Here is a 17,771-nt window from a genome sequence, read left to right as displayed (position 1 = left end):
ACTTGGACTCATGTCTTCAGGCTCAAATCTTGAAAAAAAAAAAACCTCATGCCCAATAACTTTCTGAATTGTTATATAGGAAGAATTTTTGTCCTCTTCGTCCAGATGAATGTTTTCTGTACAAAGAAGAAGACTGTTTCAGGCAAGGCTGAGGCTTGTGGATGCTCACTGGTCTGCTGTGTTTGGATCGAAGACTGCCTCCAGCTGCTTTTACGGTACTTTATGTTGGGACAGGCAGTTTCTCTTGGTGAATTGAAAATTGAGTATGCTGGGCACAGACTCTCTGTTGTTTAAGTTGCAACAAAAAGGCCCAACTTCCTCAGCAGAAAATCTGATAAATGGAATGAAGACTTTCTTTAAAGAAAAGAAAACAAAACAACAGCAACAGCAAAATAACAAAGCCCCCCTGAAATACTATGTTCTTACCCTTTTGAAGAGCAAAAACCCATGTCTCTTTCAGGTAAAGTGAAGATTACCCACGTACCTTTCATTGACTTATTTTCCTCACTTCTTTTGAGCATTCGTTGGGTTTTGACTTAGTGTTTCTCCAAAAGCCTAACTTTTTTCACTGGGACCTGGTTATCATATGTGAAAATGTATCAGGTTTACATGGCAAGGTTTTGGTAGCAAGGTGGACTTCTGTGAGAACGTGCCAGAAGCTTTCCTGATGTCTAACAGAGCCAGTTTGAACCGGCTCCAGATGGACCCACTGCTGATCAAGGCTGAGCCCATCAGATATGGTGGTAGCACCTCTGGATAATATATGTAAGAGTGAAAAAAAAATGGCTGTGCCACAATAACTAGGAGAGGGGAGTGAGAACATGTGAGAGAAACAAATCTGTGGACACCAAGGTCAAAGAAGAAGGGAGGGGAGAAGGTGCTTCAGTAAAGGGTTGCCTGTGGTGAAGACCATGGTGACAACACAGGTTGTCCCCCTGTAGTCCATGAAGGTCTGTAGTGGAGAAGATATCCATCCTGCAGCTCATGGAGGACCCTGCCACACCAGAGCAGGTAGATGAGTACTGAAGGAGGCTGTAACCACTTGGAGTGCCTTTGCTGGAGCAGGCTTGTGGCAGGACCTGTGAACCTATGGAGAGAGGAGCTGTAATAGTTTTGAGTTTAGGACTTCCTTCCTGGTTGCCAGGAAGGAAGGAAGGAAGTATTCCATCCTGTTCTTTTACATAATCCAACATATAAATAGACGGAGAGAGAAGCCTCTCTTCCCTTCCAGTGGCTCTGGAGGCACGGGTTCCCTGCTGTCGGTTCTGCTGTGTGGGGGAGTGGGGCCTGGTGAGGCCTCCTGGACCTTGGGAGGTGGAGGGTGCTGACAGTCATTCAGTGCGATTTCTGTTGTCCCAAGGAAAGTAGTAAGATATTCTCTTGCTAATTTTTTAGTTTGCTAGATTCTGAGTTTTTGATTGTGCATTATCTGTTTTGGTTTTGTTCCTTTTTTTTTGTCCTTTTTTCCCCCCTTCCCTTTTTCTTTTAGGATTGTATATAGTATTTCAACTGTATATAACTGTTCTATACGTAAATACATATATATTTTAATATAGTCCAGCTAGCCTGGATTTTTTCATAGTTTTTTTTCTCTTTTGCTCTTTGCTGGAGGTTTTTGTGCTGGGTCTTGGGGACTTGGCGGGGAGCCAAATCAAAACTTAGACAGGAACCTAGGCTAGAGCAGGTTTTGCTGGCAGGGCTGTACCCCTTGGAAAGAATCCATGCTGGAGCAGTTCATGAAGTCTGTGTGAAGAGCCCACACTGGAGAAGTTTGTGGAAGACTGTCACCCGTGGGAGGCAGTCCATGCTGGAGCAAGGGAAGAGTGTGAAGAGGAAGAAGCAGCAAAACCAACATGCGATGAACTCACCACAACCCCCCATTCCCTGTCCCCGTGTGCCACTCAAGAGGGAGAAAGTAGAGAATTTGGGAATGAAGTTGAGCTCAGGAAGAGGGGAGGGGTGCAAGGAAGATGATTTTTGATTTGTTCTTATTTCCTTTCTCTGGTGTTAACTGGCAATAAATTAACTTTCCCAAGTTGATTCTGTTCTGCCTGTGACAGTAACAGGTGAGCGATCTCTTCCTGTCCATACTCAACCTGCAAACCTTTGGTTATATTTTCTTTCCCTACTCCAGCTGAGTAAGGGAAGTGATAACAGTGGCTTCCTGGTAACAGTGGATTCCTGACATCCAGCCAGGGTCAACCCACCATAGGGATTCTGTTTCAGGTTGTGTAATCTGTGTAATCTATTGACAATCTAAAGAAAACTGATTGTATGGAAACTGCTGGCATTTTGTTGTTCATCTGTACACTGCCAATTCCCTCGCTGATTATTCTTGATAATGATTCATGACAGTGTGCCAGGCATTTCTCTGTGTAGGCTTCCTCCTAAATGTAAGAAATGAAGTGCTAAGTGTATGAATATAGCAATCTGTTTTTAGAAAATCCATCACCATTCTGTTCCTAGGAAGTTAAGTGGAGGCAGTGGAAAAAGCTGCGCTGTGATCAGTCTCATCTGAGCAGTGCCTTGGGACAGGCTTCACTCTGTGGCACCACTGTGTTAAGATGCAAGCTGTAGATTTTTGGAGGAAAGAATTCACTTTTTTAGTGTTAAAAACTGTAAATATATATAAGTATATAAGAGAAGGAACTGCCTCTGAACTGCATCCATATGCTGAAATAAGTGGGGAGTGGTTTCTAGATATTCGTCAGTTTGGGGAAAATTGCATGAAGCAAAAGGACTTCTTTAAGTACAATATTGTACATTTGTTCACAGTTTGGGTTAAAATTCCCAATGGATTTTAATTTTTTAAAAGTTGTAAAAAAATTATTGCTATTGTTTAGATTTTGAAATAGCATGGAATTGATGGTTGAATTATAATTGTGAAAGTTTGGGATCAATTTAATGGTTGTTGATTGCATTTACTGTGACTTCTAAGGTGGTTTAGAATAAGGCCTTTCCTGAGTTGTGTGGAATTAAAAGCCTAGTTTTTATCAAGCAATTGTTTAACTGTTTTCCCTTCTTTTTACTGACTAGGTGATGCTTTTCCATGGACAATTAGTCTGCATCATTTCAGTATATATACTCTTCTTGGACAACAGATGACACTTAATTTAGTGGAACCAATGGGCTGTACTTCTACTTTAGCTGTGACTTCACAGAAACTACTTCCTTCGGGGCCAGAATCCAGACATTCATTTGTTGTCTGCCTCCATGTCGACCTTGAGTCCCTTGAAATAAAATGCTCCAACCCCCAGGTTGGTACATTTAATTGATTTATGAAAGGAAATTAAAAATAACTTGATTTAAGTACAATTGTTCTGCATTTTCATGAAGAGGGTCTCTATCTTAATTTTTTTTTAACTGGGCCATCAAGATCAAGGTGCTTAGATTAAGATTTGCTTTGAAGGTCTCTCAAGTTTTGTAATTTAAACTCTTCTCCACATGTAATAACTGTAGTATAAATGCATCTTTTGGCTGATGGAGTGAAATGGATTGCAGATGTACCACTAAATGCTTTGGTACTGATCTGCTGTCACTGTGGATTCATATATTGAAGTGGTTGAATGTAATTTTTTTACTACATTTACATAGAACTAACATTTCTTCCAACATGAAGTGGTTTTTAGGCAAAGATGTCCAATAATAAAGGGGAAAAAGCCTGAGATGAATGTGTGTAAACAGAAGTTACCACCTCATTTATGTTTATTAAGAGGCAAAGGTGTTCTTAGATTTTTCAGAAAGTGCACCCTGTATTTTACTTACCTGGACCAAGTTTGCTGTAGATCCAAATAGAGTAGGTTTTTAATTAATAATATTAAAAGCAGAGCATTGTTACAAGTGCAAGCCTTATCTAAATTTGAGTTGTGCATTAAAAAGAAAATTGAAGCAAACAGTGTTTTTCAAGTATTCCTATTAAAGTTTAATCAAGCAATTTGTTTTGCAAACTGTAAGAAAACAATTGCACTAAAAATTTAAACTGTAAGCTGCATATAAATCATATCATGAGCATAGTGAAATGTTAAAATGAAGTTGTACAGTGGAATATCAGACCAAATGTTGTTGTCTTAAAGGATGTCCTTGTACACTGTGATGTTATTAATTTACTGATGTGTTCTAATGACTGAAAGGACGCAGACAAATTATTTGAGTTTACTGAAGGTTCTTGAACTGTTTTTTCTCCTTTACATGTGCCTCACATGTCCTTTCTGCTTTACTTATGGAAAAACGAGGGAAAAAAAAGCCATCAGTCTTCTTTACCAGATGTTGCAGAACAGAAGATGAAAAATACAGTTACATAAACAACATTTGATAGTTATAAATACAGAGTAACTATGAAATTTGATTCCTTAAATGACGAGCTGTATTTTGTCTATAGATGACAGCTTTAAAAGTAGGTGCTATTTGGTGAATTTATTAAAAAGTAGCAAAGGTGAAGTATTTTATTTATACGACTATAATGATTTAGTATGAAACCATGTTCTGATAGTCATGAAGTCAATAGATACTTCCAGTGTGCAAAATTGTCTTTGGTTGTAGTTTTCAATTTTGTAGCAATATGTTATTTTTAAAGTATAAAATGCTGTGACATATTGAGCTTTACAGATTTTGCCAAATAGTCAGTGGGGTCTTATTGAGTTCTGTGTGGTTTTGCTGGGGAGGAATTGGAAGCAGTGAGAGGGGGAAGCCTTTTTAAAAAACTACTGGCAGAGTTATTCTTATTTTTGTCCTACCATTTCTATTCTCATCAATAGAGTGTTCTAAATATAATAATTATATATTAACTGTTATGCTCAAAAACACAAGGGAGAGAGGTCTTACATTATATATAATCAGAAATGGATTTTCAAACTACTAAGGCTACTCATTTGAAAAAGTGCAACCAACATGAGGTAGAAATCCTTCCATTTTAATGAGTAACGACCAGTGGAATAAAATACTGTGTTAAAAATAATCAAGGACGTAACTTTAACTCTTTATCTGAAGTTTTGAAATTTTATTTACATGTAGACATGTGCTGTCTTTTTTGTTTTAAAAAGCTTTTGGTGTAAGGCCTTTTTGTATCTTCTACTTTTAAACATACCTCCTTGAAAATCAGATCCTTTAATAAAAGTGTACCTTTTCGTTTGGTGAACTTATTTTGCCTCTAGTTTCAGAGCAGGATAGAGTATTTTGGTCATACTACTTCACTGTCATGTTGCTGATGAAGTTCAGAGATACAGCTACTGCTGTCTGAAATAGCCACTGTTTCAGAGTGGCTACAAGGATTGTAGCCTGAGCAATTTTAAAAAATCTCCCTGAAAATATAAGTAATTATTAAGTTTAATGATTATGAGTACTGCAACCCCAATAAGATTTAAACCCTTCAGTGTTGGATTAACTAATAACAAACCTTTTCACCTTGTTATGTGAGTATAGATGTAAACACAAATTCCTTGTTTTTTGCGTTACATTGTGCCTTTATGAACAGTAGCATAAATAATTTTCTGAAGGTCCTGCTTCATTGGGACAAGTATAACTTAAATTATCCTTTGGTTTCTTGAAAAAAAAAAAGGGACAGGGGAAGTTGCAAGCATGTATGATTTGGATGTCTGCCTGTATAGTATTAAATTTCTAGAGACATTTTTCCAGCAAAGCGTCAACACCAGTTAATGTTATACTAGTCAATCAATCGTGGGTATGTTATTAGATGATCTTTCTGCATCACATGGAAAAGACTTGGGAAAACTTAGACATTTGAATTTGGTAATTTAAAGGTTGCCAGTGCATATCGGAGTGCTACAGACACAAAAATATTTTTAAGCATAACCGAAAGAGCTTTTTGTCACAGCCAGAGTTGTCTGTCTGTAGATTGCTTTGTATGTGAAGACAAAAAATGTACTGGGAAGTTTACCTCCTTTAAAGAAAAATTCTGTCACAAGATTATATGACCTGCTCTGTGTAAGCCTTGAAACTTCAAAAGAAAATCCAAGATGAATTAAGAAGGTTTTTATAAAATTCCAGCACTTCACCTTCTAAGAAAGGACTGCAGCATGTACTTTGAGACATCACACATTCTCACGCAAAAAATCGAGTACTGTTTTATATCAAATGTAGATTGACAACAGTGTTTTTCTGCATCTGTTCTGCCCACATAGGAAGCCAGCTTCATGGAGTATAAGTGTCCTGAGGCTTAAGGTTCTTATAAATATGAGAATTTCAATTTTTTATAATGGCAAGTTGGGTATGGTATCCAGCTGTGAATCTGCTTATATATTGTTTGCAGTTTTCTCTGAGCTTGTTTTATACAGTATATTGCAGTATGTTGTCATACAAATTCCATGATTTATGCCTATTTACAAAAACTTGTGTAAATATCTTAGAACTGAGTCAAACAGTGTGCAAGTTAAACAGTGTGTTTCTGAATATTGGAATGACATATGCCAGGAGACTATTGAGTTGATAATGGATATTCTTCCAAAACCAGAGCACTTTCACATGCTGCATTATTTTAAAACAATTTAAATGAATAATTTTTGCATTGTTAGTGTTTTATAAAGTTTATGCGTTTGCCTTCTCCTACAGGCAGCATCTATACATATGAACTATACAATAAATTACCTTTGTTCAATTGTTAAAATATATACTAGTAGAATTTTTATAAGACCATGTTCTTGTTTATGTTTTTGATCTATGTACCATATGTTTACACACAGCACAGATTATTTTTACCAAAATAACTGTATTGTAACTGATGCTAATTATTTTATTTGCAGTGTAATTGCTTGTCAGAGTGTTATAAATAGTGAGAAGTTCAGTTTTGCTATATTCTAAGTCAGAGTGGAGAACTTTGATGATTTTTCCTTCCACACATTAAGAAAAGCTTCATGTTAAAATTAAATTTTATTTTTTCCTTTAGGTGCAGCTTCTGTATGAACTGGCTGAGATCACAAGTAAAGTTTTGAATAAAATTCAGAGGAAAGGAGTTCTGTATCAATCTTCTGCCTATACTGAAACCATGACAGGGCCTGCTCCTCCTAGTTCTCCAGTTAAAAGTAGTGTTGGTACCGCTCCACCAGATACCAGTACATACAGCCCATCTGCTGACATTGGGACCACTACAGAGGTATTTTATTTCTTTAAAAAATGTGTAATGTGAGTTCTGATCATGTGGTGGTATGCAGTCAAGTAGGAATCAGAAAGAGCAGTAGAGTCCGGATGGAAAGTAACTTTGCCTCAATAAAATAATGAAGAATACTTTATTATGCATTTTGGTGGAACAAGAGGGAGGAGAGAAAAGAAGAAAAAAAAGAATTTGCTGTATTGCTCCTATATTTATTATTTGTCTGTATTGTTTCTCTTTACAGTGAGTGCATATTAGCTTGTGTCAAAAAGTTATGGTTAGTGTGTGCAGGTCAAGAAACAAAAGGCATTTTTCAAGTCCAGAATTATTAGAATAGTAATGTTGTTTTGAAAGGGATATGTAAGTGTACAGCATACTGAGGCAGGTGTCATTCGTTTAGTGGAGACAGGAAGGTGGAATAAAGTAAATGTGGACAGATACTTGAGATTGTAAGAAGTCTTGTCAGAAATTGAAAATAAGAATTAGAAGGGTAATTTTCAAATTGTCAGGAAAAGATTCATAGAATTGTTCAAGTAGGAGGGTAATATTTTTGGCCCAGTAACTGAGGAAAATTTTGTTCCATTTCTGATTTCGATGGGAATATTAGGTCTATTGAGGTGATTAAAATCAAAACAGTATGTAGGGTGTACAAGGGATTTAATTAACAGTAAAAAAAAGAGAAGGGTGAACATTTTGAATTGCTGTCATTGAAAAACTTGGAGAGACTTGGAGAAAACCTTTGCCATGGTAATTCAAGCCAGAGTTTATATTCTTATAAGACTAGTAGCTGTATTTGACTTTTCAGGTACTATCATTTCTATGAATTTGTGAGTCAATATTTATTTTTCAAGACCACCTTTGATACCAGTTTTGTGATTTTTTTTTTAAAAACAGTTAATGGTACTGTAAGGTAAAAAAGAATGGGTGGCCAGTGGAGGATTCATTTAAATGATTTGAGTGTTTGGGAAAGAACATCAAAGCTTGTCTTGACCCACTGCTTTCCTGTATTTAAAGCCTGAGATTTAAAACAAAACAAACCTCAAAAAGCCAATTATCCCTTCACTCTTAGGACTAATTTTGTCAAGCTACCAGTTGGAATGAGTTGAATCACCGAGTAGGGTGACCAAGTTAACACATTCTAGATGATGTAACCAAAGTAACATTTTCCAAACGGATTTTTATTAAGCCATAGGGAAAATTACCCTGAACACTCTACCAGCATTTTAAGTCAATATAGTCATTGCTTTACCTGAGTTTTTGTTTCTTTTTAATCCTTTAGTGGCCATCAGTAAAAATAAATTTCAAAGTGTTTTGAAGCTATACAATGAAGTTTTGCAAATCATCTTGTGTAAGGTAGCCAGGAACATTGTTCTGGCACAGTCCTGATGTCTATGAGTTGTATAGTACTGTTGAGGTGGGAAGAGGAAAGAAGTAAGAGAATCACACTTCGCCAACCAGAAAGAAATAGTAAAAGGAACCGTATTTTCTTCTCACATTTCTAATAAAATATTTTAGCCAATATAAATTAAATAATTTATAACATAATGGTTGGCAGTATTTCCATCACACATTCTCTTTTGTGGTTGGTGTCTGTCTCTGAACTTATTCAACATATTTCATGGTATCAAAGCACCAGCTAGGTTTTCATTATAGTGACATGGTTCCTGTCCTGTTCCTTGAGGTAAGGATTGTTGAGAATTTAAAAATATATGTACTGAAAAATTAGCTAAGAAGTGTTCCCCCTCATTCTTTTTCATCGATGAAAGCTGTTGAGAGAAGTTAATCACTTAGTTTCCCCATTCCTTTGGCTAAGTTAATTACTATCACCATACCTAGCAGTAGATGAGAGAATCAGGTTACTTCTGCTGTCTACAGGTACTACTTTGGACTACTTCAGTCTGCTGAGTGCCTCAGTTATAGTCCATATAGTATAATTTTAGACATTATAGACATTCTATGAAGAAAACTAACCTCCTTAGTATGTTCAAATATGCACAGAACCCTGTTACAGATGATTTGTACATAGAGCTATAGAGCTCTGCCCCAAGAGTAGGCAAAATAAGTCGACAGGCCTTGTAGACAAGAAATGTAGACAGATTTTTTAAATTGTTTTGTCTCCTGTGAAGTACAGCAGCTAGTTATACCTGTCAAGTTGCCTAATGGGCTGCAGATGTAAGTCTGTTACATCATGCAATTTTCATTGGGGCCAAGTTTTTCTTCTGGGTGAAGATGTAGTCCTCTGCAGTCTATCCAAGTACAGATTGTTGTATATAACATCTATCTTAGACATGTGACTTGTTATCTGGAGAACCTGTTTGTTCACAAGGGCCTAACTGGTGAAATCCAAACAAGTATTTTAAAACCCAAATTGAATTATCTTACACCAAAGTATAATTGAGGGCTGAGTATTTTCCGAGGTACCATCTGAAGAAGTAATTTTAATTTCAAAAATGTAGAAGTGGAGTAGGGGATGTCAGAGTAACCTAAATGCTTGTCAGCTTCATGTGTCATGGTAGTCTTCAAGTTGTCGTAAGAGACTGGTGTAGAAAAGCTGAGCCATGGGAAGGGATTGGTAGTGTTTGGAGACAGGAAGGCAGAAGTTACCTTTAAGACCTCACATGGTGATTATAGGAACTGGGATGTCAGGAAAGTTAACCAACTGAGAAGTGATACTGCATGGAAGTTGAGTATGACTGAAAGAGGCATGCTTTCAGTGAAGGGGTGGAGGCAGCTTTGGAGAGGCAGCTGAGAACTCTGGAGCAGCATTCCATCATTTTCCTGGGTCTGATATATGCCTGTCTTGGTTTTGCTGCTGGTTGAAACAGGACCACACCTTTCCCTTTCCATACACTCTGAATTCAATTACGAGAGCAATAAAAGCAGATGAGGCAGTTAGAGCGTAGGGTCTCACTATCCAGGAGACCTAAAACCACCAAACAAACAACCTTACTCGATTGGAAAAATACTTCATTTTAATCTCTTTAGATACTGTCTACTTAACATATTTCATTTTCTAAAATGCTAGTATTGATTACTTATTGATGCCTAGTTTGGTCTTTAGAAATTTCGAAGTACTTAATATTGGCCTAATATTAATCACAAAGAAATCAGTGGTAGCAAATCTAGGTCCATGTGGTTTGATACCATCCTGGATTTGTAAATTCTAACTTGATTTCAGATTATTGTAACAGTAATGTTTTAAATGAAAGAAATAGAAAGGTTAATATATACAAATTGAGTGCATCTGGCACAATTTTACCTTGTAGCTATATGTTTTATAGTCATTATTGCTGAAAAGCAGCAAAGTAATATGTAGAGTAATTAAATAATAATATATTTTTCATAGGGAAATTTTCCAGAAGTTTGGGTTTTTTATCAGAGTCTGTATTTTGTTTATAAATTTCTACATTTTTGAGCCTTAAAATCCTGAAGTCTGTCAAACAAAAATACTTTGCTGCAATAGGTATTGGGGTTTTTTTAAGTTTAGAGATTTTTAACGTGTTTTGTTCTGTGGGAGACACATGATTATTTTTAGAGCTTCTTTCAGCTGCAATGGACTTGCTATAAATGAATCGGAAGAAAGCAAACTTGCACAACTGTTTATATTAAATAGCAAGAAAAAAGTAATTTGTTTATATGATCTGTGAATGATTTATATTTTAAGCTGTGTCTAAATCTTTTCTTGCTGACAACTTGACGGTGAACTCCACAGTCCGATGTGGATAAAGCTTGCTGACTTAGTCTAGTGTGCTGGTAGAACAGGGAAACATCAGTGAGCAGCTTAAATACTGGAGGGCTGGAAACAGTTAATCGTTTTTACCATCCCTCCTTTGAAACTGCAAAAGCAAAGGTAGTACAGACTACAACAGGCCACTTGTTACTGTTTACTTAAGTACAAACAGTGGTAGAAGTGTTTAGTCCTTGGGGAAACTCAGTGATTGAGCAAGAACGCAGAAGTTATTTTGATAAGGCATAGCATTAGTGTGGCCAAACTGTGATCATCCCTGAGCTTTAGGCAGGCCAAGGATGAAGGCCTCATATGTTTGGATCTTCCTGATGAACAAAGATAAATTCTGTTAAGAAAATAAACTCAGTATATTGGTCAATTTGCAACAATTGGTAAAAGAATTAAATTGTGTATTTTAGAACTTGGCATGAGAAGTTGTGGGAAAACAGTTCGGGGTTTCTGACTCTGGCTTTATTTTTCAGTAGATCTGGAAACAGAGCAGAAAATTAATGCATAAACATATTTAACAATACCACGCTGGGTGCTGAAAATCCAAACTGAAAATTGAAACTCTGTGAGAAACAAGAGCATAGTCTTCCTTCTCACTTCAATTTCTTAGCTTTTCATGGCAAAAAAATTCTAAGAACTTCAGCTTATTTGGGAAAAAAATAGGAAAAGGACGTCAGTTACTGCAGACCATCAGTTTTTCAGGTCCTGTGGCTCTGCCCAACGGTTGTGGTTATACCATTAACAGAAGGCTAAGAAGAAATCCCATCTTTTTCATTTTTTTGCATCCCAAAGGACAGCCATATGACATACCTGTCTTCAGAGGAGCATCTGCCTCTGAGAAAGAGAATGGGTCAATTCAACTGTTTATGCATGTTTTAATGTCAGAAAAAAAAATAAGGTAGTATGTTCACGTTAAACTGTTGAAGTGGGGAATGTATAGAGGCTGCAACCCCATCACATCTGACAAGAACAAGATGTTGAGCAGCTGGGAGTGTCTCTTGATAAGCTCTGCACCTGCCATGGCTGCAATCAAGAGGTTATTGCTGAAAGCCTCAGCTTACTGCAGTTTCAGCTATACTGACATGCTAGCTAGTCCAAGGGGTAGGACGTGCGAGCGACCTGGAATACTGTGTGGGAACACGCTAGAGTACGGAATTGCAGGGCGAGGCTAAGCCCAAATGAGTTGAGGCCCTGGTTAGGACTTGCAGGGTCTGAGGTAGAACGAGTTCTAAACCCCTGGCAGTTGCAGGTCCAGTTTCTAATGATACATCTGGGTCGGTACCTGTAACTCTGGTTTTTTGTGAAATCCATAGATACAGTAGCTTGGAAGGTGGTAGAGGCCACACTCCCTAAAATTTAGGATTTGCTGCTTTTAAATTTGGTTACACCTTCCTGGGTTAATTTGCTTTTAATATGTAGCTGGGGTTATGCTGGATAAATGCAGTTCTTCAAGAATCTCACAATACTGTTTTAAGTAACCTTGTGCCAGAATTATCAACTGACTGATTCTCTGAGGGGCATAGTACATAATTTAATATCTTCAGAAAAAAAATCTTAAAGAAGTGTGGGAAAATTATAGCCTCAGTTTTCTACAGAACAAAGTTATCTATATACTCAAACCACTAAATAAAAACAGCTCTCTGTGGAAGAAAAAACCCAAGAAAATGCATGAAACAGCTGAACACATTAAATTATGGAAATAAAAGAACCCAAATATAAAATTCAAAACTTACCACAGTGGCAGTACATATTTGCTGTTAAGTGTACCGCTTTAAGTTTCATCAACTATTGTTGTCTTCTTTTTTAACTATCAGAAATGTAGAGACCTGCCAAAATTTTAGAACAAAGTTGGTTTTCATACAAAATCCATTTTGGAACATGTTCAGTGGGAGAGTGAGGGTGTGTGTGGAAGATGAGGAGGAGACCGTCTCTCGTTCCCACCCGTTCCATCACAGTTTATAAGTTATGGCTTGGCAAAATTAAGTGTGTTCACAGTTCAAAAAAAAAAAAAAATTTTTCAGACTAAAAAAAAAAAAAAGGAAGATAAATACTTTTTATAGAATGCAAAGACCGGAGAGCCGCAAATGGGTGCACAGAACATCAGCATTGGTTTGAACTTTGTCTTGAACTGTATATAAGCATATTCTCAGGTTTAAATAAGTATTGTTTTTCTCTTTTCTTAACCATTAATTGGCTTTTATTTCTTGATACCTTGTGAAATCCATCTGAAGATCTCAGTGAAGGGAAATTCTCCTTCGCTGGCTCCTTCCTTCAGAGCTGCCCTGCTAAAGGGATCCCCCCATTCCAAAGTACTGTTGACTCCACCATCTCTAGAACATGTGAGGTTTGATGAGAACAGGCATCCCCGACACAACTCCAACACAGAAGCATCATTTTTTAGGGCAATCATTCAAAGGCAAATTAGGAAGGTGTGGGAAATTATTGAAAGGCATTTTTTACTCCTACATTTTGTAGCTTTACAAGTGGGTAGAGTACATAGTCAAAAGGGAGGCAGGTTAATGTTTGAAGAGGGTTGACAGGGATAGTCAGAGAACAAGCAAAATGGCTGGGTGGTTGTCTCCTGGCTTATGTCACTGTCTTATTAATGGAGCCTGCCATTTCAGGAGAAGCAATAAGGACTAACATTAGTTAGCCCTGGAGAACCAGCTCTACCTATATCCTTTCAGATGCTGGGGAACTTCCAGGCCTGACACTCTCCAAGGCTGCTTCCCGATATTTTTTTGTTCTAAGGACAGGTGCCAGCATCCTTGAAGAAAGAAAACTGAGTTTTGCTTACAGTGTTGAAAAGATATGTACTACCATGTTGCTGTCAGTGCTGCCTTGTAGGATAATTAAGGGACTCTACAGAGAGTAGAGTTCTTTGTGAAGACAGTAGGATACGTCTTGCAAGGACATAGTTAGCAAACAGTATTCAGAGATAGGTGTCTCTGGACCAAAAGATCTGAAAAGAGGCAGGAAGGATTTTGCTGGAGAAGCAAATAGGAAATATGAGTTACAGTTTGGCAGAAAGGAGTTAACCCCTGAATGTGTTATTTGGCAGGTTCTACCACACCTTTATTTTTTCATCTTGTTGCGTGCCCTACGTCCAATGTGCTGTTCATACTTTGGAGTTGGATGCATCTTAGTGAAATGAACTATCTGATGTTTCTCCAATTAGATGTCCTGCTGTGGTAGACATTAAATATTATTAGATACAGAGCAGGAGACAGCCCCTACTACATTTAATAAGCTAAATTTGCAGACAGTGTGAGAGTAAAACAGAAGAAGGAAGAGTAAAAGCAGGAGTAAAAAATAAAAGCAGGAGGGTTATGCTAAGTCCATGACTTGGAGAGGGATCTCAGGTGAGATTGTGTAAGGAAGTTACCTCAATGAGATGGTAGGGAATAAATACTTTTTGCACCTCTGGAGTCTAATAGTTTTTCAAAAGATGGTCACCTATGGCTCAACTGGTAATCTGTTCAGAGCTGTAAGCAATAATGCCTTATATAAGAAATATAAAAATAAATAGAAATATACCTGTTTTCTTTCATGCATTTTGATTAATGCAAAGCCACTGTCACCATAGATAATTGAAGGTGAACTGGGTCTTAATTTTCATTTCAACACTTCATATTACATGTGTTGAACTGGTCCAGGTATTACAGTCTTGTGTTTAGGTATTATTTTCCAGGAACATATGTTAGTTGTGTGAGCTCTCCTTTCCTCCTATGAATGAATACCTGGAATGGTAAGTTCTCTGTGTCAGCTGTTGACAACATAGATGGTTTCTTACCAATTGTGGTGAGTATCACTGAGTTTTTCAAGAGTAAAGGTTGCTACACACAGATAAAGTACCTTTGCTGTTTCTCTGTGTCCTTTTAAGAGCTTAGAAAACCTACAATTAAATTGTAGGCCTGAGTTGATTGAAAATGTGATTTGTCAACATAAATGCTTCCATATGAGTTATGTCATTTGGTTTGAGATAAATTCTACCCATCCAGAAAATAGATTGCTAACAGAATTTCCATGCTCACATTCTCTAGTCTTGGACTGCAGAATGAGGCAAGTATTGTCACATTTTTAATTTTGCTGCTGGAAGTAAGTTTTCCTGGAACATCTGAAGCTAAAGTGAGTGCATTCTTGCTTCTTGCCTGACAGGTTAAAATTGTTTCAGTCCAATTGCAATGCTTGCTGTGTTGATCTGATTTCCAGTGTCTGCCATAGAAATAATCTTTGCTAGTAATTAGATAAATCTCAAACATGTTGTTTGTCATAATTTATGTTGTCTAATCCCCCAAACCTTCAATGAAAATTAAGACTTTGAGTGTTTATTGGTCTGTAAATCTTAGAGACAACTTGATCTTAGTGGATCAAAGTGACTGTACCTTGTTCCTTTCTTTTGTGCTTCAATGAAGTAAACTTGCAACACATGGTGGAGTTGCAAGTGAAGATGCTGCTGGATGTTTAGTGGCTTTTGGTTGACATCAGTGACTTAGGTGTCCGTTACATTCAGTTTAATAGGCTGTAAACACTAGGAGCTGATGAGCATTTATACGTTTCCATCTTTCCTTCCCTAATTGAAGACAGTAATATCCAGCAAAGGAGCAGGATGAAGTCTTATGGCTGGTAAATATTATCAGAACATGCCTGCATTGCTCTAATAAGCCCACATAACAAGATTTTCAGTATAGCTTTCATTTGTCATGTTCTTTTTCTAAAAAGCATTAACTTTTGTTAATTAACCTTCTTTGTTGAACCCTTAATGTTTTAGGGAATGAACAGAGATAATTGATGGCACAGAAATCAAGCACATTTGTCAACATTTCTTATATTTAGGAGTATTGCAAGTGACAATTATGGTTTTTTTTAAAAACCCAAAGTTTTAGAAAGTAGCAACTAAAATATTTCCAGTTCTTAGAAAAAACTTTTATTTTTTGAAACCTCTTTCCCAAGCCATTACAGGGAAGCACATAGAAGGGGAAAAAGTAACCTAAACTTAGTGTGTACGTAGTTTAGGTGTTATGGTCCTATTGGATGGCTCTTCACTTGGTACCTCCAATAACTCTTTCTTCCTTTGCCTTTCCGATATGCACAAGCCTGCATATCCCTTTTCCTATTGCATCTCCAAATATTTCTATCAGCCTATGCTTTTGATGATAGTGTTTCCACAGTGTAGAGTTAGTGAGGAAAGCTGTGAAACTGCCATGGAACCTTAAAATTTTACCATATAGTCTTTGCCAACGTTTGTTATCTCTCCTTTGTTTATTTTTTCCTGATGTTAAAAATGGCTTGATTCAAATATACTATTGGTGAGTCTGAGTTTATATAGTTTGGGCATCTGCATCAGTCTTGAGAGAAGAAAGAAGTGAAATGCTAAAAAGCAATACTATTTTCCTCAGCTATTGCTTCTGTTTCATAGGGTGATTCTCTTCAGGGTGGTGATGATTCTCCATTCTCAGACTCCATTACACTGGAACAAACAACAAGTAATATTGGAGTCTCAAGTGGACGTGTCAGCCTATGGATGCAGTGGATGTTGCCAAAAATTACTATAAAATTGTTTGCTCCTGATCCTAGAAATAATGGCACAGGTATTCAGCACTTTTCCCCCTAATGTGCTGGTTTGAATTTCATACATTATTTTACAGCACAGTATTAGCTATTCAGAGCTTGTATCGACATTACTGAACATTGTAACAAAGAAAAATGGGTTGGATCTGTATTTAAACTACAGCAACAAGCTCTAGTTAGGTTTCTGTGTATAATGTTCTTTGCAACAACTGCAGTATTGTTCTTTGGCATAAACTTCCCACTCCATGTGGAAGGATAATTATGTTAAATTGGAAATAAGTTGGTTAATTTCCTCAATAAAGTGCTGCATTTATTGCCTTAGAAACAAGTATGTTTCATTTTGATATGATTTAATAATTATTTGATGTATGTCCATATATAGTCATGTAGTTTTGTATTGATAATGTCAAATTTCAATTTAACATAATCATTATAGTGTAATCCTAACAGTCATAGGAAGTTTAATATGGAGTTCAGTGGAGAAGTTTCAACTTCTCTGCTGAAAGCAGAAATATGTGTGGTACACAGTTTATCTTTTTTTCTTTGAGATTAAAGTTGGATTATTGTCCAACAGTAATTTTTGGAAAGCAACTCAGATTCCGTAAACTGCAGGACTTCAAATTTCTTTTTTTTTTTTTTTTCTAGGAAACACTACTGCTTAGTAATTAACACTGTTGCTCATAGATATATGAAAAAATAACATGACTAGTGGTTAAAGCAAATTTTCAAGAACCTTTGATTTTAAAACACTAATTACATGAGAGAAAGAAAACTCCAGTATAATTAGAGTAAATATCTTGGCAAGTATATTTTTACTTTTCTTATTCAGGAATTATACTATGAACACCTGAACTGAAAACCCCATATATAAACTTCTCTACACATTTATATAAAAAGGTTTGGATTCTAGGGGTTTTTTTCTGGTACCTATCTGTGTGACACTCAAATAAAAAAGGGCTTTTTGAGAAAACTCTACATAGAAGTAGCATTATTCTATTTACAAAATGTAGTGTCTCAGATATACTTTTTGCTTAAAATCCTGCAAGTTTCAGATTATTTAACTAATTTTTTTTTTCTTTGACCATTGCAGAAGTTTGTGTTGTCAGTGAATTAGAAGATCTCAGTGCCTCGGTGGATATGCAGGATGTCTATACGAAAATCAAATGTAAAATAGAAAGTTTCAATATTGACCATTACAGAAACAGGTAATTCCTCTGAGTTGCTATGCTTTAATTTCAGACTGAAAGAAGGAGGCAGGTGGTGTTTTGGGGGTTTTTTTTCTTAATTTTTAACTTGAATCTAAGGTAGGTATTCAATTTAAGTGAAAATATTTCATCCTTTTAAGTAAGAAAAGTCAGAATT

The 17,771-nt window shown here is 36.6% G+C and overlaps 1 protein-coding gene across 2 annotated transcripts in view; it reads left to right on the top strand.

Moving 5' to 3' along the window:
• VPS13B (vacuolar protein sorting 13 homolog B) overlaps nucleotides 1–17,771 on the top strand; it is a 427,213-nt gene that overhangs the window by 219,680 nt on the left and 189,762 nt on the right. For both annotated transcript variants that reach the window (XM_027717679.2, XM_027717677.2), the window contains exons 24-27: nucleotides 3,037–3,257; nucleotides 6,899–7,105; nucleotides 16,258–16,429; nucleotides 17,500–17,614. In XM_027717679.2, coding sequence (XP_027573480.2) covers nucleotides 3,037–3,257; nucleotides 6,899–7,105; nucleotides 16,258–16,429; nucleotides 17,500–17,614 — 715 coding nt within the window. The remainder of the gene's footprint in view (nucleotides 1–3,036; nucleotides 3,258–6,898; nucleotides 7,106–16,257; nucleotides 16,430–17,499; nucleotides 17,615–17,771) is intronic.

This window comes from Pipra filicauda, unplaced genomic scaffold (genome assembly GCF_003945595.2).
Source record: "Pipra filicauda isolate LSUMZ 115617 unplaced genomic scaffold, ASM394559v2 scaffold110_size2237424_pilon, whole genome shotgun sequence".
Taxonomy (NCBI): Eukaryota; Metazoa; Chordata; class Aves; order Passeriformes; family Pipridae; genus Pipra; species Pipra filicauda.
This window is presented reverse-complemented; position numbering and strand designations above follow the sequence as displayed.